Source organism: Neofelis nebulosa, chromosome 6 (genome assembly GCF_028018385.1).
Source record: "Neofelis nebulosa isolate mNeoNeb1 chromosome 6, mNeoNeb1.pri, whole genome shotgun sequence".
NCBI lineage: Eukaryota > Metazoa > Chordata > Mammalia > Carnivora > Felidae > Neofelis > Neofelis nebulosa.
Window position 1 is genome coordinate 38,974,247 of NC_080787.1, and position 25,978 is coordinate 39,000,224.

A 25,978-nucleotide genomic window follows, 5' to 3' on the forward strand; every position below is an offset into this window, starting at 1 on the left:
AAGGCCTGGCCCGCTGTGCTCCCCTTCCCTGCCGCTTTAGCAGTCTGAAGGGAGTAAGAGACCTCAGTGGCCTCAGCCACCGGACATTTACAGGACACCCACACGGGCATGCTCCTGAATTCCTGGGGAACAGGGATACATAAAGCAAACTGCCTGCAAGACAACTGTTACTAGACCACTGGGGAAAACCAGTTCTACAAAAGCATCCCAGGGGCCTTCCCGTCCCTGTGAGAAGCAGGACCACGGTCACCAGACCCCAACTCTCTGAAACCAGTCCTCTAGAACAAGGGCAGAGAAACACTCGGGGAACTCAGCTGGTATTCAAGCCCCATCAGATGGAAGCCCATGGTCCCCAGAGGCCAGCAGGTTCCATTTGTAAGTTTTGGGGGTTTATAAACCCCAGCACCGGGCAGACAAACTGAAGGGAGATCCGCCTTTACCAGAGAAAACAGAGCTTGGTGCTTTAGCTGGGCCCGTGTCTACCCCTTCTGCTGTAACCACGCCAAATGACTCTTGATAAAACCCAAGAATGTCATCCGCAAACCGTGCTGAGGCGACAGGGGTTTGGGTGGAACATTTTCTGAAGCCGGGAGGGCCTCTCCAGGCGATGGCTTAAGTGTCCAACTTCGGCTCAGGTCAGGATCTCACCGTTCGTGAGTTCGAGTCCCACGTCGGGCTCTGTGCTGACAGCTCAGAGCCTGGAGCCTGCTTCGGGTTCTGTGTCCCGCTCTCTCTCTGCCCCTCCCCTGCTCACACTCTCTCAAAAGTAAATAAAAATTAAAGAAATTAAAAAGAACGGACTCTCCACAAAACTCCAAATCACCACCGATACATTTATTTGAGGGAGAAAAGGTCAAATCTTACCGGGAACTTTTAAACCGAATAGTACGAGAGACACTGACCTGCCTAACTTCTGGGTGTTCACAACTGCACAGGTAACCAGATCCTGCATGTGAGGCATCACCATTAAACCGACGAGCATTTGATGAGGGAGACACACTCTGAGCAGTCACATGATTTCCCATTCAGAAGGTGCCCGCCTCGGCATCAGAAAAGTAGTGTTGAGAAGAACGAAGGCAGAACGTGGCAAGGGCTTTCTCGCACAGGCCTAGACATGATGGCGGCCTCATGAAAGCGGATCCCGCCGTATTTACAAAGCAGGGGGGGCAACGCTCCCAGCTGAGGCGCAGGATGAGGCTGGGGCGGACGAGGGTATGAGTGGGGGGGTGGGAGCTGACCCCGTGAGCCTTTTCCCATCCTACCTGGGCCTCCACTAGCCATTCTCTGGCCCCCTTCACAAGGCAGACTTGGCACGTGAGCGAAGGAAGGGGATTTTGCCCGAATGCCCTAGGCCTGCCCCACCCTCCCCGGACCTAACAGGTAACCAATCCACTGGGTGCAGCCTCACCCCCACCCAACCCCCACTTCTGGACAGACGCACGGTAAATACGGAAACCGAAGCCCAGCTGGCTGGAGCACATCTAGGTGTTGTTGGGTTGGACTCATCTGACAGGTGCCCGACACGGTCAGGCCCCACCCCCGGTGGCCAGGCTGACGCAGCATGTTTTTTCAGGCGATTCAGGTTACTCCAGGGCAAAACACGATCCTGAGGACACCCGGCGGAAAAGCAAGCTGGAGCCACGGAAAAGCTGGCCCTGGATTGGAAGCAACAGTCAGGTCAGTGAAAGGGGCCACCAAGCTTCTCATCCTGCCCCTGAGCAAGGCCAGCAGGGGACAAGAGAGGGTCCAGCAGCTCAGAGACCCCAGGGTCAGGCAGGGGTGGAGGGCGCAGGCTTGCAATCCTAGAGGGCAGTGTCAGAATATGCCACGTGCTGAGGCACGAGGGATCGGACTGCCTCACGTCACAGGGTGTCCAATGTCGCTGGGGCTACTCAGCAGGAAACCCCCATAGAGGAGACTCGCTGCCCTCTGGCTTCAGACACTTCGGGGACTCCCTAATGCCCATGGGATGTGACGTAGACCTGATGGGAGCCGCTGGGAAGAACTGTGTCTCTTGCTCCCTTGCTTCCTCCCACCTGTCCTCTTCTCGATCCTGAGGCCTGTCAGTGTGCCGGCTCTTCCCCAGACTGCTGCCCCACTTTGCTTTGAGGCAAACCAAGGCTAGGAAAAGGCAAGGATCTGCCCTGAGCCAGACACCTGGATCCTTGACCTCTGGGCCCAAGGGCTGCAGCCCAGCAAGAGGATGCCTGGGCAGAGAACATGAAATCCCAAGACGGGCACCCTCGCCGCATGGCCCAGTTCAAGCCTCAGGTTCTCCTGGACACCAGGGATGACCCACAGAAGGGAGGGGTCAGCCTTGGACACAGCAGCTGCTCGTCAGAAGTGCTCCTGGCCGCTGCGTTGTCAGCCGTGTTACTCGAGGTCTAAGGTCCTGGGCTTCAGGTTCACCACCTACCCCATGGGCTCCCTCACAGTATGAGTCTTTAAAAGTTGAGGAAGAAAAGGAGACGGTGTCTAATGTAAAATCTATAAGCAAATTCAGATCTAATGACCTCACATCTTTTCTAAAATAAAGTGAAAATTTAACGAAGATGCCTTACGCCAAAGGTCTCCGTTCTTTATCCTCCCTACTGACAACACCGGACCCCAGGACGATCCCTTGTCTTCCCACGCAGCGTCGAGTCCACAAAACCGTCTCACCTGATTGACGTGGGGGAAGAGTGGGGGGAACCTCCTCTGTTAGGAGCTTTGCCTACCTGCACACTCAGGTATTTCCAGCAGTGGATCCAAGATTTGAACACGGGGGAATACGGGGGGAGCCCGGCCTGCAGCCTGCCCAGGAAGGAGAGCACGTCAGCCCCACTGAACAACAGGAGACGGATCAGCCAAGGGACAGGAGGTCTCAAGGGGTGGCCCGGAGCTGCCACCACCCACCTCCTGAATCCCAGATTCATCCCCAAGGGGGGCAGTGAATCCCGGAGGATGCCAGGATACCGGGGGCCCAGCCTACACACAGAGCAGTCGGGAGAAAGCAGAGCACCGGACAGACTCAGCTGGACCGCCACCCCCCACGGTCCTGGCAGGGTGCCGGGGGGAGGGGTGCACACCTACCCGCAGTTGTTCACAGCCATGAGGTCACCGACCAGCAGGAAGGGGTAGGTCAGCATGCTCACCGCAATCTGAGATCCGGGGAGACATGAATGGCAGCGACCCCACCACCGCCACCAGCCCGTACCCCGGCCCAGGGAGCGAGGACACGCTGTCCCCACACCCTACACCCAGGCCTGCCTCCAGCCACCATTAGAGCTGGCTTCCTAAGCCCAACCCAGGCCCACAGGGCAGCGGAAAGGGCAGCGGGCTGAGCAGCTGGCTCGACTTACCCCCATCACAAATTTGGTATAGCTTCGGATGGCCAGGGCCTGGCTGAACTGGAGGGACAAGAAAGGGAGACCGGTTTGCTACAGGTACCTCGGGATGCAGACTTCAGACAAGCACCCTCGCCCCATGCTACCTGGTCTGCGGCCCCCCCACCTCACCCCGCACACCGGCCTCACACACCCTCTGGGCTCGATTCCTCGCACACTGCTGCACAGTGTTCCCTTTTAGGGCCCGCCGGTGGCTTCCGTGGCCTTGTAGTCAGAGCCAAGGGCAGCTCTGAGAGACAGAAGTGGGGTAAGTGGACTGACAAGGCTTTGGAGAGCCCACCAGGGATGGTGAGCACAGGTGCAGGCCACGTAAACGGGATCACTGGCCACTGGCCTGTGTACCCCAACGAGCCGTGAGTTCCAAGGGCGTGGCCTGGGTCTGCCTCGATCAGTGTCCAGGGCTTGGCACACAGTCGGTGGTCAGCAGGTGGACGAAAAGACAGACACCCCCCCGAACTCCCCAGACACAGAATCCTGGTCCTGCAGCAAAAGGCGAGGGGGAACTCGAAGCCTACTGCTACCCTCCCACCTTAGCAAAGTCTCACCCCCTTCCGAGCCCCAACATCTGAATTCTTTGTCCAGGGGATGGCCCCTCGCTAGGAAGGGTGACTACCTGTGCCTCGGCTTCCTGGGGCGTGGCCATCCTGTCAGGCGGATGCCCAGTAACCCCAGACGGAGGCTTGCGCTGCTGCCTCACAGGCAACCTCGCCTTGGCCTTTAAGCCACATGCAGAAGAGCGCTCGCAAAGCCCTTTCCGCGACGCTGGTGACTGCCTGTGCTGGTGGTAAGTGCGGCAGCCCCTGGTCAAACACCCGCCCACCTGGACTCAGGGGAAACCCTCCAGCTGTGGGCCACCCCTCCCCCCACTAAGATGCCCCGGCTGTCCCCGCCTTGCTCTGCACGTGACAGCAGCAACACGCCGCCCGCCCTCTCCCCAAGGCCCTGAGAAAGGGCAGGGCCCTGGGTGTGTGCCACTCTGACTGCAAGTGGGAGCTGGCCTCCAGGGAGCTTTAGGAACCTGCTTACGCTGAAAGGCCAGCGAGACTCACCTACCCAAGGCCAGCCCTGGTTTCCCTGAGCAGAGGCTCTCAGCTGGGGCGGGACATTCTTCACCACACGACACATGCCCAGACACAGACATATGCAGGCTATGAACCCCCACCCCCACCACGAGGTGGTTCTGACAGACAGGCCCCCAGCCCGCCTATCCTCCTGGGGCTGGCAATCCCTGCTCTTAGCGTGTCTGGCTACCTGCCCATCACTGCTCCCCAGCTCAACCTGGTTCAGGCAGAACCTGTCAACCCACCAGGTCCCCAGACACCTTTCTGAAACAAGTGCCTTTTACAAGGATCAAAGCCTCCTCATGCTTGACCTAGCCTGCTGAGGTCTGTGCAGACCAGGCTGTATGGACCACTGCTAACAAAAGAGTGGGGTGTGCCTATAAGGTATACTTCCTAGCCGAAGTAAAAAAACCTCGAGGCGGGAGGAAGCACCCTCAGCCGAGCACAGGGAAAGACCCAGTCCCGGCCCTGCTGAGTCCTAGCCGAGTGCCTCTGGAGAGCCTCTCAATCTTTGGGTCTCAACTTCTCTACCAGTAAAATGGGACATTACACCTGCCCTGTTCCTTTCACAAATGGGGTGCTGTTGGGATCAAATACCATAATGTTCACAAAAGAGTGAACATTAAGCATGAAACCTGAAGCAAAAGGTAGAGGGTTATTAGCTGGTCTGTGTCCTGATTTCCTGATTCCTACTTGGATCATTTCCTCGGATAAGCTGGGATCCGTTTTATTTCTAAAACTGCCCAAGGACATGCATTCCACGAACTCCTCCAGGTCTGGTTGCGGATCTTGAATCTCCTCTCTGGAGCCCACTCTCCCCAGAAGCAAAGCTGCCCCCGGGACAATGAGAGGCCCTCTTAGGCCACTCCCCAGAGAATCCCTAGCCCTCAGGACCTTGGTGCTCAGATCCCAGAGTCCTCGAGTCTGCCCCTGACCCTGGGCATCAGCGGTACACGGAAAGATTGACAAGTCCTTGTTCCAACCAACCTGGGAACCTGGATTCTGGTCGTTTCCCAGCCCCCCTGGGGTGTCACTCACGCTGTCATCCACCAGGTAGGCATTGATGAAGTGGGCCAGCAGGTTACAGCCCCACAAGAAAACCACATCTCCAAGGAGGTGAGGGATTAAGCCGCTAAAAAACAAGGTGAGCAAAGATGAGCAGGGGAGGGAGGGGAACATTTCTTGGGGGCTCCACGCCCAGGAAGGAGGCAGGGATGTTCCAAGCTGAAAACTTCAGCATAGCCAAAAGTACCGCCTCAGGACAACAGCCTGCAGGGGCCATGTGGGCCAGTGGCTACCCACGCCAGGAAGGCAGTGTGCTTTTCTCCGTGGGGGTGTCACACACCACATCTGATGCCAGTAAGTCTGCGGTCTCACAAGTGGTTTTCAAACTACAGAGGCCCGGCCTCAAGATGTGAATGTTGCTAAATCTGGGATTTTCATATGCAGATTATGAAACAGGGTCTACACATTGATAGTTTTCTCCTGGCCTCTTTACCTAATCAACTCTCACAAAACACTCTGTTCCATGCGTCTGTTGTCTTCACCCCTAGAATGTTCCATTGAAGCCATTCCATACAAGCTTTTGCAAAGAGGACTGACAGTTAAAATGATGGCCTTTAGAATTAAACAGCTCTACAAAACGCGATGGAAGGTCCCTAAGATACGGTGCAGAGGGCAAAAAGCCAGATTGAGATCAATAGGTCCTGTGTGCTATTTGTGGGGTTTTTTTTTTTAATGTTTATTTATTTACTTTGAGAGAGAGAGTGCATGTACATGCGAATGTGAGGAGAGGAGCAGAGAGAGAAGGAAAGAGAGAGAATCCCAAGCAGGCTCTGTGATATCAGCACAGAGCCTGACGTGGGGCTCGAATCCAAGCTTTTCAAATATTTTGAAATAATGTCCTTAATATCTAAACATGCAAACACGTTAAAAAAAAAAAAACAAGTTAAAAAAAAAAAAAAGACAGGGACACCTAGGTGGCTCAGTCAGTTAAGCATCTGACTCGGTTTTGGCTCAGGTCATGATCTCACGGTCCGTGGGTTCGAGCCCCATATCAGGCTCAGTGCTGACAGCTGGGAGCCTGGAGCCTGCTTCGGATTTTGTGTCTTCCTCTCTCTTTGCCCCACCCCTGCTCACGGTCTGTCTGTCTCTCTCTCAAAAATAAACACTAAAAAAATGTTTTTAATGTTTCAAAAAATATTTGCAAAGCTCAAAAAAATGTATATTGAAGGGATGTGACTAAAATGAACTTCAAGAATGCCATCTGCAATCTTGCTGCCCCAACCTGTGCTCAGACTAACCACTCACATAAGCTTTGGTGCCTCCTCAGTCCTGTAACACATATGTATCACCTGGTCTGCAAATATGTGATAAACAGAAGAACCCAATGAGCAAGCGTGTGTTGTGTCAGAAGCTCTTCACACACCAGAAGAGGACCACAGAGTGAGTATGAAAACAGCCAGAGGTGGGGCCATGTAGTTTTACGGTCTGATGTACCAGTCACACAATCAAATATTCATTTTACTTACACACACACACACCTGAATATAGGAGTGTGTGAGTGTGTGTATAGATCAAGGTTTTTCAATCTTGGCACTATTGACACTTAGGGACAAATAATTCTTTGTCTTGGGGGGCCGATCTCTGCGTTGCAGGATGTTTATTTTAGCAGCATCCCTGGCCTCTACCCACTAGATGCCAACTGTGACAAGCAAAAGATGTCTCCAGACATGACCAATGTCCCCTGGAGGCAAAAATCACCCCCTGGTGAGAACCATTTATTATATATTACATATGCGCGCGCACACACACACACACACACACACACACGCACCTACATGGTCGTCTCTTGGTTACATGAGAGATCCTGCATAAAAACTCCTGACCAACTATAAAGCCACAATGAACAGAGGACTCCGTGCTTAGACACGTATGTCACTGCCAAAGTCTTAACAAGGCCAAACAAAAGCCACATGTCAGGCTTGGCTCTTGGGTCTGCTTGTGGTTTATTCTGTCTGGACATAGTCTTTTTGGTCTTTCTCTTTTGCATGTGAACTAAGGCGGAGGCAAGACAGCGAGGAGGGCAGGGATCCGCGGTCCTCGGGAGATCACGTGCCCTGCCTCTGGCCGCTCCGCACAAACACAGGCTCAGCAGAGCCGGGTTTCCCGACTTTTCAGGAGAAGCCAGAAGTATGGATTGTCATGTGGAATACCCTAGATAGAGTGCCCTGGCTCCTGAAGATCGGCCTCAGGGCAAATGGACGGGGTCTGGGGGAGGGGCCCGTCAGTCCCTCTCCGCAGCGTGCGGGACACGCAGTACCATTTCTGTGTGAGCCGTGATCTGCAAAGGGCGGGACGGCATCGGTCCTGACAATCCTTGGCTCACGCGAGCCCCAGGGCTGCACGGAGCCAGAATGCAGCTATGCAGGCAGGACGGAGCCCAGTGGTTAGTCTGAGCCTGGCAGCTACAGCCTGGGAGGTTGAGAATGTGTCTGTTAGTAGAGCCACGCCACGTGGCCAGCTATGGGGTACAGAAACTCACGTACACAAAGAATCCCAGCAGCCCCTCCTCTTTGAAAATCTTCCCGATGGAGCTCAGCACGCCGCTGTGAAGAAGGCAAGACAGGGGTACGAGGTCACCCAGTCACTGTGGAGAAGACCACCCCTGGGGGGTGGGGGGGGGGGAGGGGGAGAGGAGAGGAGAGCCCACCATCCCTGCTCAAAGCCATCCAGTCCGGGCTGGGATGCAGAGAGGAGATTCTGTGTTACCAGGCAGAAACCAAGTGGAGAAGATTAGAGAGAGCTCTCGTCTAGGAGTGAGGGGCACTGACACAGTTCACGGGGATGGGAAACCCACTCACCCCAGGATAGGAGCCTAACGGTTCTCTACTACTGCCTGCTGTGGATCTGGAATTTGGGAATTGGCCTCCAGTCTGGGCTGCTGCAAAGGTAACGGGACCTTCTCCTGCCTGGCCCTAGTGCCTATCCCTGGCTCAGCAGCCTTCCAGCGGAGAAGACTACATGCCCGACAGCGTGAGAGCAGGAGGGGTGGCGAGCGGGGAACCACCTGCCCAGAGGGCAGAGAAGGAACCTGAGGCAGAAGGTCCTGTAGCAGAAGGCCCCGATGCAGCCTGGGAAAAGTCACCTGGCCCTCCCCAGCAGGCGCTTGGAGATCAAAGGACAGGCTGGCGTCAGGTATGAAACGCAAAGCAGGCTTAAGAGCCGCAAAGCAGGCTTAAGAGCAATCTCTACGACTTGTGGCTCGCAACGCGAAGTGGCCTATCCTGAGCAGAGGCCCTACAAAGCCTAAGTGGCAGGGGAAGTTTAACAGAGAGACGATGGGAGCCGAGGTTGCTCCCAAGTCACCCAGCCCTGCCAGGCCCCCAGCCCTTCTTCTTGGCCACTGGGGCTCTGAGCCAGACCATCCCCTCATGGTCGTGTCTACCAACCTCGCGGTTTCATTTTGGGAGAATGGGCCAACCTCCCATTAGTGAACCTCAAATGAGGCCATGGCAGCCGAGCTGCCTGGGGAAGCGGCCCCACAGGACAGCTGCCGGAAACAACTGAAGCCAGGAGAGAAGAGTCTTGGGAAGGGTAACAGAGATGTGTCCTCCTGCCACGTGCCTCTAGGATCTGCCTGCTGTCCTCCACGGGGTTTCGCGGGGCAAGGAGGACAGGAGGGCATAACCGTCCCGGGGAAGAGCTCTGCCCACACAGCTCTGCCCCCACGGCACTGAGCTCACTGCGGGCCCGGCAGATGCCAGGAGGTATTCGGTAAGCAAGCAAGGGAGTGGGCCCCCGCCCACAGGGTGGAACTGCCTCTTAGCAGAAGATGAAAAGACCTACAAGTCAGCAGAGCTGTGAGAGCTGGAGAAATGGTTAGGGCAGAACTAGGGGGTCCAGGATGGAACCCCAGTGCAGTCCCAGGTGGCACGGTCCAAGCCAACTCCACTCCCACTCACCCCTCTGCAGGGCAGCCCCGGACATGGGATGGAGGGGAGAAAACGCCCCTGGACACTGTCGATGGCCGCCCACTGCCATGTTCCTCTGAAGCTAGCACGTTAGAACGAGAGTAGAGAAGGGACAGCAACTGACCCCAGCACGGCCTGTCCTGGCAGACTCTGAAGGGTGACAGGACCACTCCTGCCAGTCCGGGAAGAATTACCCACCTGTACTTGGCCTCCCGTCCCACAAACTGGACCATGCAGCGCATTGAGATGACTGAGGAAAAAGAAACACACGCAGGTAATGTCGTGGCCAAAACCCGGGGCACCCAGCTGTGGGGTGCCCGGTGCAGCGGCCGCTGCCCAAGGCCTGTGTCAGAGCGCAGCAGGGGAGGAGGGCCTCTGGGATTTCCCCGTCGTACCCCGTGACCACAGCATCCCATTTCTTCTTGCCCGGGAAGGGCCCCTGCTCCCTGTGGCCAGGACTCCCCGCCCATCTCTCCTCAGTGCGGTTCCGGGGGAACACCCCACCCCACTACGCTTCCCAGGGCTCTACCGCCGCCGGCTTCAGTCCACAAGGGCTTATCCCACAGGTGAGAGGCAGTCTCCAAAGGGGTGGCTCACCGTGCAGGGGGTGGGCCAGCATGCGGGACACGCACTGCATCATCATCTCGTAGGAGGTCTGGAAGAGAGCAGAGGGCAGGGGCTTGGTCTGGCCTCTCTCTCGAATGGGCCCTCAAGGGGAACACAAGCTCTTACAATGGACAAACTGGGATCCCACAGCCCCCGATGGGGCCAGTCTACCTCGGATAGCCCCACCTGTCACCCACCCCCCATTTCCTCCGCCCAGGGGTGCGGCTGGGTCTCAGGCCAGGCCCCATGATGGCTGACAGGCTTTCTGGGATTCCTTGCAGTGGCCGTGCCGGGGCTCCTTCCATGTCCCACCCTACCCATGCGGAGTGAAGAGCCAACCCTGTCTCTTCAATGACCTGTCCAACTCGGCAGTGAGAAACAATCAGACTCCCCTCCGGGGCCTGTCCCTCTCCGACCCCAGATGCCCACCTCCTTCACCACTTTCTTCAGGGAAGTCTTCATGTCGTCCTTGTTGGAGACCTGCTCGATCTCATCCGGAGGGAAAACCTGAGGTACAAAAACAAAGGAGTGGGGCGCCCGGCTGACGCAGTCGGTGGAGCATGTGACTCTTGATCTCAGGGTCGTGGGTTCTAGTCCACGGTTGGGCATAAAGCTTACTTAATTAAAAACAAGAACAAAACCCCCCAAACCCAAAAAACTTTGCCAAAAGCAAAGTTCAGCTATGCCTCCTCAATGTAACTCTTAAGGGACAGGAATGGCAGGAATCAGCTCCTACTATTTTCCCTGCAGCTAGGTTCACCTCTGGTAACCCCAGGGCTGGAGCTTGGCGGGGGTGGGGGAGGGGACCCCTCTCCCCCGACCTGCGGTCACAGCTTGTCACAGCTGGGGGAAAGCGGGAGGAATAGGGACGGGAAACTTCCCAATCAAGGAGGTGTTGACGCACCAGGGTCTGGAGCCTGGCTATGGCGCCTGGGTGTCCCCTGGGAAAGGAGAAACCGGACCAGTGCACATGGCTGCCTCTGGGGCCACCAGGGAGCTTGGGGAGAACCTCAGGCAACCGATCCTGGCTTTGCCCCCCAGGCTCACCTTCTTCATACTGCCCCGGGTCACAGTGGAGAGGGCATTGGACATCAGTCGGGGGCTCAGGCCTCGGAACAGCCCTATCTTCCCATCCACCTGCACGATGTACTTGGCTACAAGAAAGCAGAGGTGGCAGTGTCACATCCCCTGCCCCGACAGACCCACCCCCGGTCACAGTCACACCCAGACCAGATGCAGCCTGTCCCTCAGCACATGCTGACTTGGGTCACGGAAGGGGGCAGCTGTCCAAAGCCCACAAGCAATCAGGCCCCAACCCCAGAGTCTTCTCTAGCCCATTTCTTTTTGTAAAACCTTCAAAATGTATTTTTGCCAAAGTCACAAATTTTTGTTTTAAGTTTGAAAAATCGACTTGGCAAACTCAGCTAGTGTTTCAACTCAGCAACTTAACTGCTACAACCCACAAACCAATTCTGTTGCTTATAAAAGGAAATGTTTCTCTTGGGGCGCCTGGCTGGCTCAGTTGGAGGCACATGCGACTTCTGATCTAGGGGTTGTGAGTTCGAGCCCCACACTGCGTGTAGAGATGACTAAATCATTAATTAAGAAACAGTTTTTCTTGGGGGAGAGAAAAAAAGGAAAAAGAGTGCCCGCAGGCAATGATGAAGTTTGCAACCTAAGGGAGGAAAAAGGAAAAACTCCCAGAAGAAAGGCTCAAGAATGTCCCCTGAGCATACCAGGAAGAGGACCACCCTTACCCTGTGCTGCACCCAGGCCCCACCTTAGTACCTGTTAGCATGTATGACTCACAGCAGGGGATGAGGTGGGGAAACAACATAGCTAGTGGAGAAGTAACAGGCACCAATGAACTATTCTAGAGAAAAAACTTAAGCAGTCAGGGAAGGTAGACCCTACCTGTATGAATCAGTGTTTTTTCATTAGGATCTCTAAAAGGATACCTCTCTTAATGTTTCATTATTTTTTTTTAAGTTTTTTATTTACTTTGAAAGAGAGCGAGCGAGCACGAACAGGGGAGGGGCAGAGAGAGGGAGAGAGAGAATCCAAGCAGGCTCTGCACTGTCAGCATGAAGCCGGCCACGGGGCTTGAACTCACGAACTGTGAGATCATGACCTGAGCTGAAACCAAGAGCTAGAGGCTTAACCTACTGAGCCACCCAGGCGCTCCGGGATTTTATGTTTTTAAGTAATCTCTATACCCAACGTGGGACTCGAACTTACAACCTCAAGATCAAGAGTCACATGCTCTACTGACTGAGCTAGCCAGGGGCTCCAATGTGTCATTATTTTAGTATCAACTTTTAAACTACGATCATTTTTTTTTTTTAAACCTGCATACCTAGAAGCTAGCAGAACTTTCTCTCACTGTGCTCCCCTTCCAGACCTGACTTCAGCTCCTTAGCACCACGCAGTGGCAGGAACCGGCAAATGCACCTTTCTCTCCACTGCAACATGTCTGCCAACCCAGCATTTCAATGTCGCTGCTAGAAAGGGCTCATGGTGGGGCCGGGAGCACCTGTTCCCTGCATATTTAGCTTCCTGAGATAGGGGTGGGACTGGAAAGAGAAGAGTAGGAGGGGACAGGACACTGGGTGACACAGCAGGGTGCCCTGCTTCAGAGTGAACCACGGGAAGAAAGGTTTATTTTGAGGGAGGGGAGCTCCAGCCAGCAAGAGAGAGCCAGGTAGGAAAAAGTCTTAGAGGGATCATGAGTGAGTCACTTAACCTCTTTCTAGCTGACCTGCCCACCAGTAAAAAAGGAGCAGGAACTCCTGTTTCTCAGAGCAGAGGAAGGCAGGCAAAAATTCCTCCAGGGGCCTTTGTGGGCCCAGAAGGTCCCACAGCCGGCCAGGGGCTCCGTCATGCCATGGTTTCTCTCCAGGAATTTCACTGTTTTTTTTGTTTTGTTTTGTTTTGTTTTTTTAATTTTTTTAACATTTATTTATTTTTGAGACAGAGAGAGAGAGAGCATGAACAGGGGAGGGGCAGAGAAAGAGGGAGACACAGAATCTGAAACAGGCTCCAGGCTCTGAGCTGTCAGCACAGAGCCTGACGCGGGGCTCGAACCCACGGACAGTGAGATCATGACCTGAGCCGAAGTTGGACGCTTAACCGACTGAGCCACCCAGGCGCCCCAGGAATTTCATTGTTACACCAAAGAATGTCACGACATCTATGGCACTTTCCAACATGACATGGGGAGGAGTAGATGTTGTCCAGACAGCATCTAGACATGCAGACAGCTGAGCCCCCTCCCTGACGGGAGAGCAGGCAGGGTGTCTAAAGCGGCCTAACGGGCATCTGTTTACAACATCTGGACTGAAACAACATTTACACACGCGGCGTGAGCAGGGGCACCTCAGAGCTCTGCTCATCTCTGCAAGAGGCAAAATGTGGGTCAAGACCCCTCTACCGTGAGACCTTCCGGGAATGACTGTGTGACACAAGTAGAGACAGTCTGGGCTCTGACCTGGGGTCCCTCATTCGGCTAGAGCGTGCGTAGAGGCCACAATGGAGGGGCCACAAACCCAGTGTTAGCTTTGTACACTGGCTTTCCTGTGCCTACTTCTGGGCCTTCTCCCTCCCCCCTTCACTGACGGTTTTTAAATAAAAACAAATACGGACACACTTCCCCACAAAATGATATGTTCTGCCTGGCCCTAGACTACTCAATGTCATGGTGGCAAAAATGGAAGAGAAACAGGACATCAGATTCTGCCAAGAGTGTGTGAAATTTAAAAAAGGTGACAGGAGGCAAAACCACAGGTTATTCAGCAGCAAGATTTTCAGGGGCGCCTGGGTGGCTCAGTCGGTTGAGCATCTGACTTCGGCTCAGGTCGTACTCTCACACTGAGTTGGAGCCCCACATCTGGCTCTCTGCTGTCAGCGCAGGCCCTGCTTCGGATCCTCTGTTCCCCTCTTTCTCTGCCCCTTCCCGTTCACACGCGCATGCACACTCAAGCTGTCTCTCTCTCTCTCAAAACACACACAAAGAAAGGTGGGGTGCCTGGGTGGCTCAGTCGGTTAAGCGTCTGACTGCAGCTCAGGTCATGATCTCGCCATCTGTGAGTTCGAGCCCCGCGTCGGGCTCTGTGCTGACAGCTCAGAGCCTGGAGCCTGCTTCGGATTCTGTGTCTCCCTCTCTCTCTGCCCCTCCCCTGCTCATGCGCTGTGTCTGTCTCTCAAAAATAAATAAATGCTTAAAAATATATAATTAGTTAATTAATTAGAAAAAGATTTTCAGAGAACATTCTAGACTAACCAAACAAGAAAGAAGAGCCGAAGTGGAGGGAGCCTGAGGGTATCAGCCGGCTGGGAACATGGAGAAGCAAGGGCACATTTAAAGAAGTCTAAGGAGGGTAGGGACTGGGAGAGAGGCAGCGATAATGGGTTTGAAAGGCTTTTGGCCAGCTGGCACCTGGGGGTCTGGCGACGAGCAGTGGAGGCGGCCAGGTGGGCTCAGGTGGCATTGGACAAGCTCCAGTGTGGCGGGCCGCTGGTGGACAGACCTCCCAGGCAGCAGAGCCGGGGAGGGGGCTGGGGGCTGCTTGCCTGAGGGGCCCGGATGAAGAAGCAGACACAGCTTTGCAGACTAGAAGCACAAGGCCAGAGCAGTGAAGCGATCTGCCCGAGCTCGTGCAGCGGGTCGGGGCATGCCAGACGTGAAGCGCAATGCAGCGTGTGCTGGCGGCCCTGTGCCCCCTGTGTGGAGGTGCCTGAGTGGGGTCCACGGCCTGAGGGATGCAGGGGAAAGAGGAGGAAGAAGGAAAAGAACCCAGGAAGCCCCCGACAGGCCTCCTGCTGGACTAAAAGGAAAGCAGGAAAACTGGTAACAGCCCAGACTGCTCAGAAATCAAAAGGAAACCTCCCCGGACCCCTCCCCCCCAACACTTCCAGGCACAACTTGGAGCGGCAGGGATGACAGGGACCAGTGTCCTGGCCCGGCCCCTCCTGCTGCCTGGGCTGACGGCTGGCAGCTGCTGGCAGAGTAGTTGGCCCAAAGCTGCATTGTTCACCTGCTCCTGCCCCAGCAACCCTGCTGCCTCTGGTCACTCTTTGATCCCCGCCAGTTCTGAGCATGGGTGTCGCGCTGTCCTGTGTGTTCCCGGGGCCAGCTGGGCCTGCTCCCCCTGTGACGTGTGACGCGCTTTTTTTTGTCGGCGCGGGCCCTCCTGCCTGGAAAGCACACTCACCATAGGTGAAGAAGCTGGGCAGATAGAGGACCTTCCTCCCCAGCACATTGGTCCCGATGGTGGGGGGCATCGGCTCATGACCCACCTTCAGAATCAACAAATACAAAAGCAAGGTCAGATTCTACGGCTGGTCCGGCTCACCGCTTCTCATACCCCAGGCCTCTGCCTCTTCTACAAATTCCAATGCTGCTCTTGCTGGTTTCCCCAGCAAAACATACCAGAAACGTCATCAGAATCTAGAACCGTCAGCATCACGTAAGCTCCCAATGAACGGAAGCGTATAGTCCCAGATCCCTACCCCCTACCATAATCCAAGTCACCCCATCCCCCAACATTCTCACCTTCAAATGCCAGACATTTCCAGTGTTTTTGTGTGCTTCAAACCCTGCACTCATCTCAGAATAAATCTCAGTTAAGTCCCATCTCTGGGCTAAAACTTCAGTCCAACCTCAATCCCCAGTGTGCCAACTCCAAAACACATCCCACCCCCGCCTCGGTCCTGAACTTCAGGACAGCTCAGCTCCACCCCAGAGTGCGGCCCACACTCAGGTTCCTTTCTGCACCCAACACAGACGCTGACAAATCAGTCGCTCTCGCTCCCAGGCCGAGCAAACTGTTACCTCCAAACTCGGCTGCTCCTCAAACAATTCCTCATCTGTATTCTAATCTTGATCACTTCATGGCCCTGTGACAGAATGACCCCCCTCATTTCTGTAGGGCTATCATAATTCTTGCTGTATAGATGCAGGTTATGATGACAGTAGCCATTAAACTCATGGCACGATGGGGGGTGCTGGGGGGAGGGAAGGACATAGCCACCCACACACCTTTGAGGAGGTGGGGTCTCTCTCCTGAAGGGTGAGGCCATTTATTATGCTGCCAACTGATGAGGAGAGAGACTCTGCTGTCAGGGAGAAAGCAAGGTGCCTGGGAGACCAGCACCTGAGTGGAATAGGAGAAGGCCCCTTCCAGGACACAAGCCGTGACCCTCAAAGGAGGCCAGCCAAGCCCCTGCACCACAGCAGCTCCTTTAGGATGAGGAAGGGAGCAGGAATGGCAGAGTTGGGATGTTCTGTCTTAAAAACTGGACTAGGTATGCTTCCAGGGCTTTCCTAGGCTAATTTCCTCCCTTCTTCACCTTAGTCAAGTGTTTTTGAAAGTTCTGGCTGTCCCCTGTCGATGTGATTTTGAGCTACCGGAGAGATTACGGACTATAGATGAAAAACCCTCCACGACGGTGACCTTCTTTAAAAAACAAATTCCAGCCCAGGGGAGTTGAAGGAAAGACATGAGCCAGCTGACCCGTGCAGTGAGCCCTCCCCTGCTAGACCTTTCTCCTGCTTGGATAAACGTTCGAAGGTTCTGACTTAAGTTTTGATTTTGTTCTCTTCGATAGGCGGTATTCCCTTCACACCTTCAACTCCAAGTGTGAGCTACTGTTCTGTTGCTGTCTCCGTATAGTCACAACTTGGGAGTCCGAGTAATTCCAAGCGCACCTTTAAGTCTGCTGTGTCCCCTCACCCCATAGTCCCCCAGTTTGTTGAGTCTATTTCTTGTGCTTGCACCTGAGATTATGAAAGGCACACATCGCAGCCCTATTCCCCTCATTCTCAAGTTTTCGTTATTTGTGCCCAAGTCCCATTCACCCTATTTCATCCCCAAATCTGTTTCCCCAGTCCCAACCACAGCCAAAGCTGTAACTCTGTATCAGGCACTGGTGGGGCCAGTTCATCACCCTCAAATCCCGAACTCCCAAAACTTAACACAGATGAACCCTGATATGAGGCCCTGCGTTCTTAGTCACCTGATCTAGTCAACCCCCAGACCTGCCACTCCAATCTTGCCACCTGCCCCCTCAAACAGGTTCTGCCTTTTCTGCAAACTGCTGCTCACTCCCGAGCTCTATCTACTAAGGTTTCACCCTGAAACACGTTACACTCAGCACCAGCTGGGTTCAAATCAGATAGACCACCCAAGTGGGCTCACCCATCCTCCCCCACCCAGTGCTTTGGTGTTCCTCATTCCCAATTCCCTCTTCGAATCGCTTATATTTCAATTTTCTCCTCAAACCAGTAAACCACATCTACCAAGGTCCAAACGATGAACCCTCCCTCCTCCCCATTCCTTATGCATTTCAGCACCCTCCACTCTACAGACTCTCCTATCTCCCACCCTAAAAACACAACCCTCACCCAATCTCACTCCGTCAGAGGAAAAACTCAGCTCTTGGGACCCTTACTTCTCATCTCGGGTAACACCAGTTCCAAAGCCCCACTCTCTCTCCCAAACCTGTAATCTCTATTGCTGAAAATACAATCCTAATCCCCCAAATCAAGCAGCCCTCACTCCCAAAACACAACCAAATGCCAGTCCCAATCTCCCCCCACCAGCCATTTCCAAATCTCAGTCACAATTAGACGCTAGTCAGGCACCCTGATGTCCCTGACCGAATCTCCTCATTCCTTGTCATACTCCCGGTCACACCTAAAAACCCCTTGCCCCATTCCTCAGATCCCAGATTCCAACTGCTCCCATTCCAACCGAACATCCCCCTCCCCCCCACCAATCTCTCAGCCCAGTTAAAGAGATAGTAAATCTAACACCCATTCGCCTCGACTCAAACCTCAAATCTTGGTTGGTCTCCATCTCAATTTTCACACCCCCGCCCTGCCGCCGTTCCCCTAACTGGAAAATTCTAGGCTAAATCTTCAGTTCCAGTCCAGGCTGGAATCACCCCCATCTAAACAGTGCCTATCTTAGCCACCCACCTAATTCTGCCAAGTGCACCCCCTCCACCCTGCCTCCTTCCAGCTCAATCTCTCTCTCTTTCTCAAGCAGTCCACTTCATCTGCAAGGTCTTGCTGGCCACCACCATATGCCAAGTGCCCCTGCATGGCTCCATTCCAGAGTCATCCCCACCTTGGCCTCAGTTTCTGCCAGCCTCTACCAATCTTGCCACCTTAAGTCCCAACCGCCCCTCCTGCCTAATTCCAATACTTCCATAACCCATCCCCCCCATACAAGGACTGTTGAGTCCCACCTCCCGACCCCAACTGTGACTTTCATTTTCTCTTCCAAGTGCGTCATCCCTTTCTCCCTAAAAGCCTCCTTCTGGCTCCCCTCTCCATAAGAATCGCCATCACACCCCTCCCCCACTGCGTCGTCCTATCTGTTCCCCTCCCTCAAAACGCGTCACCCTGTCCCCTCCTCCCACCAAATCTGTCGTCGCCATCAAACTCATAGCGTTCCCTTGCTAAATCCTCTGCCTTCGCCCTGTCCCACCAAATTCCCTCACCATTAAATCCAACGCCACCTTCTCTCCACCTCCCTCCCCCGAGGCTGATGCTCTTTCTTCTCTCCTAAATTTTTGGCCCTGGCCTCCAGTCCTTTGTCCCCTCAAACAGCTTTAAATCCATCTCTATCAAATCCAGAGCTCTTGCTCCCCTCTACTCTAAATATGTGCTCTTCATCTGAATACTTTGCTTTGGCCCCCCAATCCTCCTCCCCGCCCATTCGCCAAAACTTCCCGCCCCTCCCCCATTCTGTTGCTTCTTTACTCGCCCCCAAATGCTGCCCCTTTCCTCCAATTCCAAGTTCATCACCTCCCTTCCTTCAACCTCCAAATCCTCTCCTTCATCCCTTCGACCCCTCCCCTGCACCCGCCAAATGCCTTGTTCCTTTCATCCTCTCCCAAATCTGTGGCTTCTATCCCTTGACCCCTCGACCCATCAACGCTTCCTTTCTGTCCCATTCCTTCAGCTCACCAAACCTGCCGTCTTCCGCCCCTCTTCCCAAATCCGTCACCATAGGCTCCCTGCCCCCATCCTCCCCCAGATCCCGGCCTGTCACCTTCACAGCAGCCCCCATCTCCCAACGGCGTCCTGGCCCCCACCTGGATGAGCAGCTTCACATAGAGTAGCGGGTGGCTGAGCGCCGTCACACCAGCGCCCAGCGCCACGAAAAGAGCCTCGGTGGTCGGGGCGTTGTCCCCGGAGCCCAGGCCCCCGGACGCGCCGTCCATCCTGCGGGCGGAAGGCTGCGCCGCGGGTCGAGGGTGGCGCGGGTGTGCACGGTGCGCGGGCGGCGGATCGCGAGCCCGAGCCTCGACCCCCGCCGCCGCTCCGCCGCGAGCTCCCGCTCCTGCTCCGGCTCCCGCCATCCCCGCGGCACCGCCGCGAGCCCAGGGCGCCACTTCCGGGTCCGAAGCCCCCATGGCGCCGGGCGGCGAGGTCACTCCCCGTCACGTGACGGCGGACGCCCCGCCCCTAGTGGCGTAAGGGGGCGGGGCCGGGCCACACCACTCGCGGCTGCGGGGGAGGGCGGCTGTGTGGCGCCGCAGGTGGTACGCGCCGGATGTGGGCCTGGGGCGGGATTGGGGCCTGGACCGTCGCTGGGTTGCAGGCTGGGCGTCAGTGGTCGCGAGCGGCCCGAGCCGCGGGTTCGGAGAGTGTGAAGATTGCCGCCAGCCGGGGCGCTCCCCCGGGAGCCCCCAGGAAGGCGGCGGGGGCGGGGCTCGGCGGCTCTGCCAGCCAGACGCCCCCAATATGGTCTTAGACGCTTCCAAACCCCCTCCCCGGCTCCGGGAGTTTTCTCCGCAGTCCTGGGCCCGCCTCCTTGCGGCCCAGAGCGCTGACACTGTGGCCTGCGAGACCTCCTCCCCCAGTTTGAGCCCCTCCGCGGTCTCCAGTCGTGTCTTATCCCTTTGCCCTCCTCACTAGACCAAATCCAGGCGCCCCTTAACGACTGTGGCCATCCTGCTTTGCAACTGAGCCTTTGCGAACGTCCCTTAGAGCCCACGGTTAGGAAAGTGGCCCTAAAGTATTTGCGTATCTCCCTCACTAGATGGTGAGGGTTTTAATCTGTCTTTTCTTGGGAGCATACGCAGGTCCTGGGCTAGGCTCCGAAAGTCTTATAGTTAAATGGGTAGTGATAACTGGCCCTTCAGTCACACTTACTATGTGCCAGACATGGTCAAGTGCTTTGCGACGACGTGTTAAGAACAATCCTCATGACAACCCTGCGAGGAAGGTACTTACTACAGCAATTGCCTTGTCCCTGTTTGTAAACGTGCCCACCCTCACCCCCAGCAACACCTAGAACAGTGCCCTGCTGGCTGTGGAGGTGCTCAATAAACGTTTCTGTTTATATGGAAAAGAATCGAGTATCCCGGGGTCTGCAGGGACACAGCAGTGGAGCACCTGTCCCTTTGCCTGTACTTATCCTGTGTTCATTGTGAGAAAGTTCTTTAGAATAGACACATGCCTCTGACCACTTAGACCAGGTTTCCTACAGTCTGCCCTTCCTGACTCCCTTCCTGCCTTGCCGCCTAAATAGTCAACTCTCCCCTTGCCACTCCTGACAATAAATACTTCATACACTGCCCACGTTGAAATCCTGCCTGCCTGCTTCCCTCCCTTCCTCTCTTCCTTCCTTGGGCTCGCTAACCCAGGCTTGTTGTGGTCTCAGTCAATACAAAGCTTTCTAGACCTTTCAAGTTATGTGCTTCCCCCTTGAAACATAACCTTCGGGGCGCCTGGGTGGCGCAGTCGGTTAAGCGTCCGACTTCAGCCAGGTCACGATCTTGCGGTCTGTGAGTTCGAGCCCCGCATCGGGCTCTGGGCTGATGGCTCGGAGCCTGGAGCCTGTTTCCGATTCTGTGTCTCCCTCTCTCTCTGCCCCTCCCCCGTTCATGCTCTGTCTCTCTCTGTCCCAAAAATAAATAAAAAACGTTGAAAAAAAAAATTAAAAAAAAAAAAAAAAGAAACATAACCTTCATCAAGCCTACCTCTAGCCCCCAGGAGCACTTTAAAGGACCTCCTTTTGCCTGGATTCTGATTTCGCTTTCTTATGGGAAGCTTTAAAGTCAAGTTCACCCACAGCCTCTGATAACTGCAGTACATTAACTCTCCACCCAGAAGAAGTCAGGGCTCTGGGGGACGTGGGGGCGGGGTGGGGGGGCAGTTTACTTCACTTTACTTCTGAAACTTCTTCACACAAACCTTCTCCTTTTCTGGGTTTTTCCTCATCATCTTTCTCCACCTGGTTTTCCTTCTGAACTTGACTGGGTGTTCACCACTAGGCCTTTTACTCTGTCTCATTTACATGATCACCTAACTTTTTGTGTGTATTTGGGTCCTTTGAGTCTGTGGTTCCATAAGGCAGCTACATTGTTATCTTGCACCAAATATGGGGATGTACGTACAGTACATTGGTTATAAGTGACTGAACAATTTCCCTAAGCGAGGAAATTAAAGTAAAAATAGATCAACTAAAGCAATTATAACTCTAGGACACCGAGGAGCAACAAATGTAAACTGCACCAAAGCCATATTTCCACAACCCATGGCTCATAGGGACACCCAGAGGGGGGAAAATCACACAGAAAAAATTATGAACCACTCAAAACCACATTCCATCGTGAAAGTGAATGGGGAAAAGAGGAGGGTTAATACTCCTGGGAACTTGATGTAATAAGGCAATCTGAAAGAAACTTTAAGGGGGGAAATGTAGTTTTCACGTGGTGGCCAAAATAAAGAATGGAAAGTACTGGAAAAAAGGACAGTGTGAAAAAACAGGTATATTTGAACAAATCAAACAAATCATTTAGAAATGAGAAGTATACTCGTGGAAATGATTGAATGACAGAAAATCTTGCTCAGCATTCCCTCTACTGAGCAACCTAGCAGTAGTACTTAGAACTATACTTAAGTACTTCTACTTAATAGTACTTCAGTTAGCTCTGGGCTGGGTTAGTGGCCCCCCTGTGGTCTCATTACCATATGCACTTACCACATTGTACGGGGGCTGCCTGCTTTCTGGTCAGTCTCCCTTGTTAGATTGTAAATTCTGTTTTTGGTTTGTTTTATTTTAGAGAGAGAGTGAGCCAGGGAGGGGAGCAGAGAAAGAGAGAAAATCCCAAGCAGGCTCCATGACCAGTGTGGAGCCTGGCACGGGGCTCAATCCCACAACTCTGGGATCATGACCTGAGATGAAATCGAGAGTCAAATGCTCAACCGACTGAGCCACTCAGATTGTAAATTCCTTGAGAGCAGGGCCGTTCTGTTCATGTTGGCATAGTGCCTGGCACATGGTAGACACCGACTAAATATTTTCTAGAAAATGAATGAATAAGCAAAAGTACTTTAAAAAAATTGTAGTTATTTACAGTAGCACCGCGTACAGAATGAAAACTTTAGGAAGACCCATATGCCCCAAAGAAGGATCAAACAGCAGAAAATGAATAAGAAATAAGCCTTGTAGACCTTGAGAATTGCCAAGTATATAAACCACCAATCCCTGGAGTCCTGTGGGGAACTAATGTTACAATGAAAAGAGAATACGAAATAGTAAGTAGCCATTAGTTGTAACTAGGTTGACATCACAGTAAACAGGCTAGGAGGGAACTGGAGGTGATCATGCCAAGGTCAGCATGAGAGTTCAGGCCGGTGGGTTAAGAACAGGGCAAGGCTCTGTTCTAAGAACAGGGCAAGGGGGCAAGGCACACCAGATATTGGAGAATTTATGCAGCTGTAAAGAAGATGGGCTTGTTCTGGATGCAGGCTGGTTTACTAGTTCTGGGTGAGAACATTCTGGCTACTGTCTCTGTTCACTCTCTTCACTCTGGGTGGGAGTGGGGAGCCCCGCCCTCTTTTCTGTCATGGATCCCTGGGGAGCCATACCCAGACATCAACCCCACCCAGAGGCCAAGCTACAAAAGGAGCCCAATTTAAGTTCTGGCACCCCATCCCACCCTGCCCCAAAACACGTAGGATTCTACTGAGCAGTTTCAAGAGCTAAATTCAAGCAGCTGTCCTTTTCAGGGACTCCTCTGCAAAGGGAAGTGAGCCGTACCTCCAAAGGTCCCACCAGACACTGTTGCTCCTGGCTTCCAAGTATCAACTCCATTTGTTTTTACGATATGAGGCCAGGGCTATGATAATTACCCTCAGATGATTATTTCCACGGATGAGGAAACAGAGACCCAGAGGTTAACTCACCCAGGGTCACACAGCTAATAAGCAGAGCCAGGATTCAGGTCGGAATCTGCCTAAGTCTGCTACCACACGCTCTTAAACAGAGGTCAAACGCAGAAAATGGACAGGTGTCCAGAGTGATGACCCTGGGCCTCCAGAGGCTGCCCCCGGCAGGCCGGTCACTTCAAGGGTGTTGCTGGCGTGAAGGCCTTCTGGATCCATGGTCCGAGGAGAGAGCAAGCTTTCAGCACTCGCCACACACACTCTGGCAGCTCACAGCTCCTAACGATACCGAGGTAGTCACCATACCCATGTGAACCAGAGGGGTTCACAGGCTGGTGCCAGCCTCACTCCCGTCCTCCTTCTTTACTTATTCATGCCTGGTGTAGAGACAGCCCCTCCTTAAAGGGTCATCACTCTACCCCTGGGATTACCCTCTCTGCGGGCCGTCTCCAGCCTTGGAGCTCTGACAGTTGCTGACTTCTCTAGAAAGAGCCTACCTGGTATAGGAAGCATGCAGTCTGGAGTCAAATGTCTGGCTCTGAATCCTGTCATTGTCGCTCACAGCTGTGTGGCCCCGATGGCCTCTCTGAACCTCGGCTTCCCCAGGTCTGCAATAAGAACTGGCAGTAAGGACGGGCGCCTGGGTGGCTCAGTCGGTTAAGCATCTGACTTCCGCTCAGGTCATGATCACACGGTTTATGGGTTCAAGCCCCGTGTCAGGCCAGCCCCACTTCGGGCTTTGTGCTGACAGCATGGAGCCTGCTTCTGATTCTCTGTCTCCCTCTCCCTGTGCCCCTCCCCCCACCACTCACATGCGCACTTTCTCTCTCTCTCAAAAATAAATAAGCATTGGGGCACCCGGTGGCTCAGTCGGTTGGGTGTCTGACTTTGGCTTAGGCCATGATCTCATGGTTCATGACTTTAAGCCCCACATCAGGCTCTGTGCTGACAGCTCGGAGCCTGGAGCCTGCTTCTGATTCTGTATCTCCCTCTCTCTCTGCCCCTTCCCTGCTTACTCTCTGTCTCTCTCTCAAAAAAAAAAAAAATAATAATAAACATTAAAAAAAAAGGAGCACCTGCTGTATGGTTCCATTTATATAAAGTCCTTAAGCAGGCAAAATTAATCTCTGGAGATAAAAATCAGAACAGTGATTACCTTTGGGGGAGGAATGGCTGGACAGGGGCATGAAGAATTTTCTGGGGGCGTAGGAATGCATTATCTTTGTTGGGATGGTGATTACACACGTGGCTACGCTAGGAAAATCTCACAAGCTGTACTCTTAAAACCCGGGCATTTTATTGTGTGACCATTATTTCTTAATTGAGGAAAAAATATTCAGGACTAAGATTGTTGTTTCCTCATAGTGGGTATCCAGGGGAAGGTGCCGTCAAAATGTCTACTGCACACACTCACACGAATTCTTGTGTAACTAGAAAACAAAACGACTCCCTTCTCCACTGTTCCCTACCAGCCCTTGGCAGAATCTGAATCCTCGTATGTAATCCTGTGCTGGTAAGTTTATTTATTTATTTTTTTAATTTTTTTTAACGTTTATTTATTTTTGAGACAGAGAGAGACAGAGCATGAATGGGGGAGGGTCAGAGAGAGGGAGACACAGAATCTGAAACAGGCTCCAGGCTCTGAGCGGTCAGCACAGAGCCCGACGCAGGGCTCGAACTCACGGACCGCGAGATCATGACCTGAGCCGAAGTCGGCCGCTTAACCGACTGAGCCACCCAGGCGCCCCTGTGCTGGTAAGTTTAATAACTGGTCCTCTAGGAAGAAAAACATTCTGATTTGTAGCACTTGCCGAATGCATGAGGTAGAAATACTCTCGCTGTGACTGATTTTAAGCTGCTAATGTGACATGTCACTGGGCGTGGAGTTGGGAAGAGATGGGCACAATAGGGGCGCCTGGGTGGCTCAGTCGGTTGAGTGTCCGACTTGGGCTCAGGTCATGATCTCGCGGTCTGTGAGTTCGAGCCCCGCGTGGGGCTCTGTGCTGACGGCTCAGAGCCTGGAGCCTGCTTCGCATTCTGTGTCTCCCTCTCTCTCTCTCTGCCCCTCCCCTGCTCATTCTCTGCTTCTCTCTCTCTGTCAAAAATAAATAAACATTAAAAAAAAAAAAGAGAGAGATGGGCACAATTGACTTTGGCGAGCCAGTGGGAACTGACTCCAGCACAAGCCTTCATTGTAAAACTCCAGGGGAGTCCTGGCAGAGCTGAGGGAGCAGCCGTTAAGCGTCGTCATGTGTCGTGTGTCGTGTGGTTCGGGAGCCAGCAGCCATCTCCTGCCAGCTTGAATGTGAAGGAGGGTGGACCCTGCCCCAAAGCAATCACGTGAAATCCCAAGCCCGTTGTAAGAGGGGTCAGCCTTGTAAAATAATGGACTTCCAACAACCTTATAACTGGGGTTAGCAACGCATTTGGCAGCCTCAGGATTTTTACATGATAGTACGGGCTATTTCATTTTAAATTCCTGAATTTTAGGGGTGCCTGGGTGGCTCAGTCAGTTAAGGGTCAGTCAGTTAAAGGTCATAATCTCATGGTTCATGAGCTTGAGTCCCACATGGGGTTCGTGCCGACAGCTCAGAGCCTGGAGCCTGCTGCAGATTCTGTGTCTCCATCTCTCTCTGCCCCTCCCCTGCTCGCACTCTGGCTCTCTCTCTCTCCCTCTCAAAAATAAATAAAAACATTAAGAAAAAAATTTTTTTTTAATTCCTGAATTTTAATTTCTCTTGAGGAGGACAAAGAACAAAATCTGGC

General features: G+C 53.6%; 1 protein-coding gene across 2 annotated transcripts; it reads right to left on the reverse strand.

Annotated features, from left to right (window-relative positions):
• Window positions 1–813: 813 nt before the first annotated feature.
• On the reverse strand, window positions 814–19,472 carry MTCH1 (mitochondrial carrier 1). Of its 2 annotated transcripts, none has more exons than XM_058733761.1 (12): window positions 19,129–19,472; window positions 15,237–15,321; window positions 11,074–11,180; window positions 10,456–10,533; window positions 10,018–10,075; window positions 9,619–9,670; window positions 7,996–8,055; window positions 5,486–5,579; window positions 3,342–3,389; window positions 3,073–3,140; window positions 2,718–2,793; window positions 814–1,655 (listed from the first exon to the last, which is right to left on the reverse strand). In XM_058733761.1, the coding sequence occupies exons 1-12, from the start codon at window positions 19,447–19,449 to the stop codon at window positions 1,584–1,586; spliced, it is 1,119 nt and encodes a 372-aa protein (XP_058589744.1). In that variant the 5' UTR covers window positions 19,450–19,472; the 3' UTR covers window positions 814–1,583. The 2 variants fall into 2 exon arrangements, with proteins under 2 accessions (XP_058589744.1, XP_058589743.1); XM_058733760.1 differs by having other exon boundaries at window positions 5,435–5,579.
• Window positions 19,473–25,978: the final 6,506 nt, after the last annotated feature.

Coding starts and splice junctions, on each gene's coding strand:
- MTCH1 (XM_058733760.1), bottom strand. CDS start 19,449: ATGGGGGCTTCGGACCCGGAAGTGGCGCCCTGGGCTCGCGGCGGTGCC. Junction 11,181..15,236: donor GCCCAGCTTCTTCACCTATG/GTGAGTGTGCTT, acceptor GCTTTCTTGTAG/CCAAGTACATCGTGCAGGTG. Junction 2,794..3,072: donor ATGGCTGTGAACAACTGCGG/GTAGGTGTGCAC, acceptor CTTCCTGGGCAG/GCTGCAGGCCGGGCTCCCCC.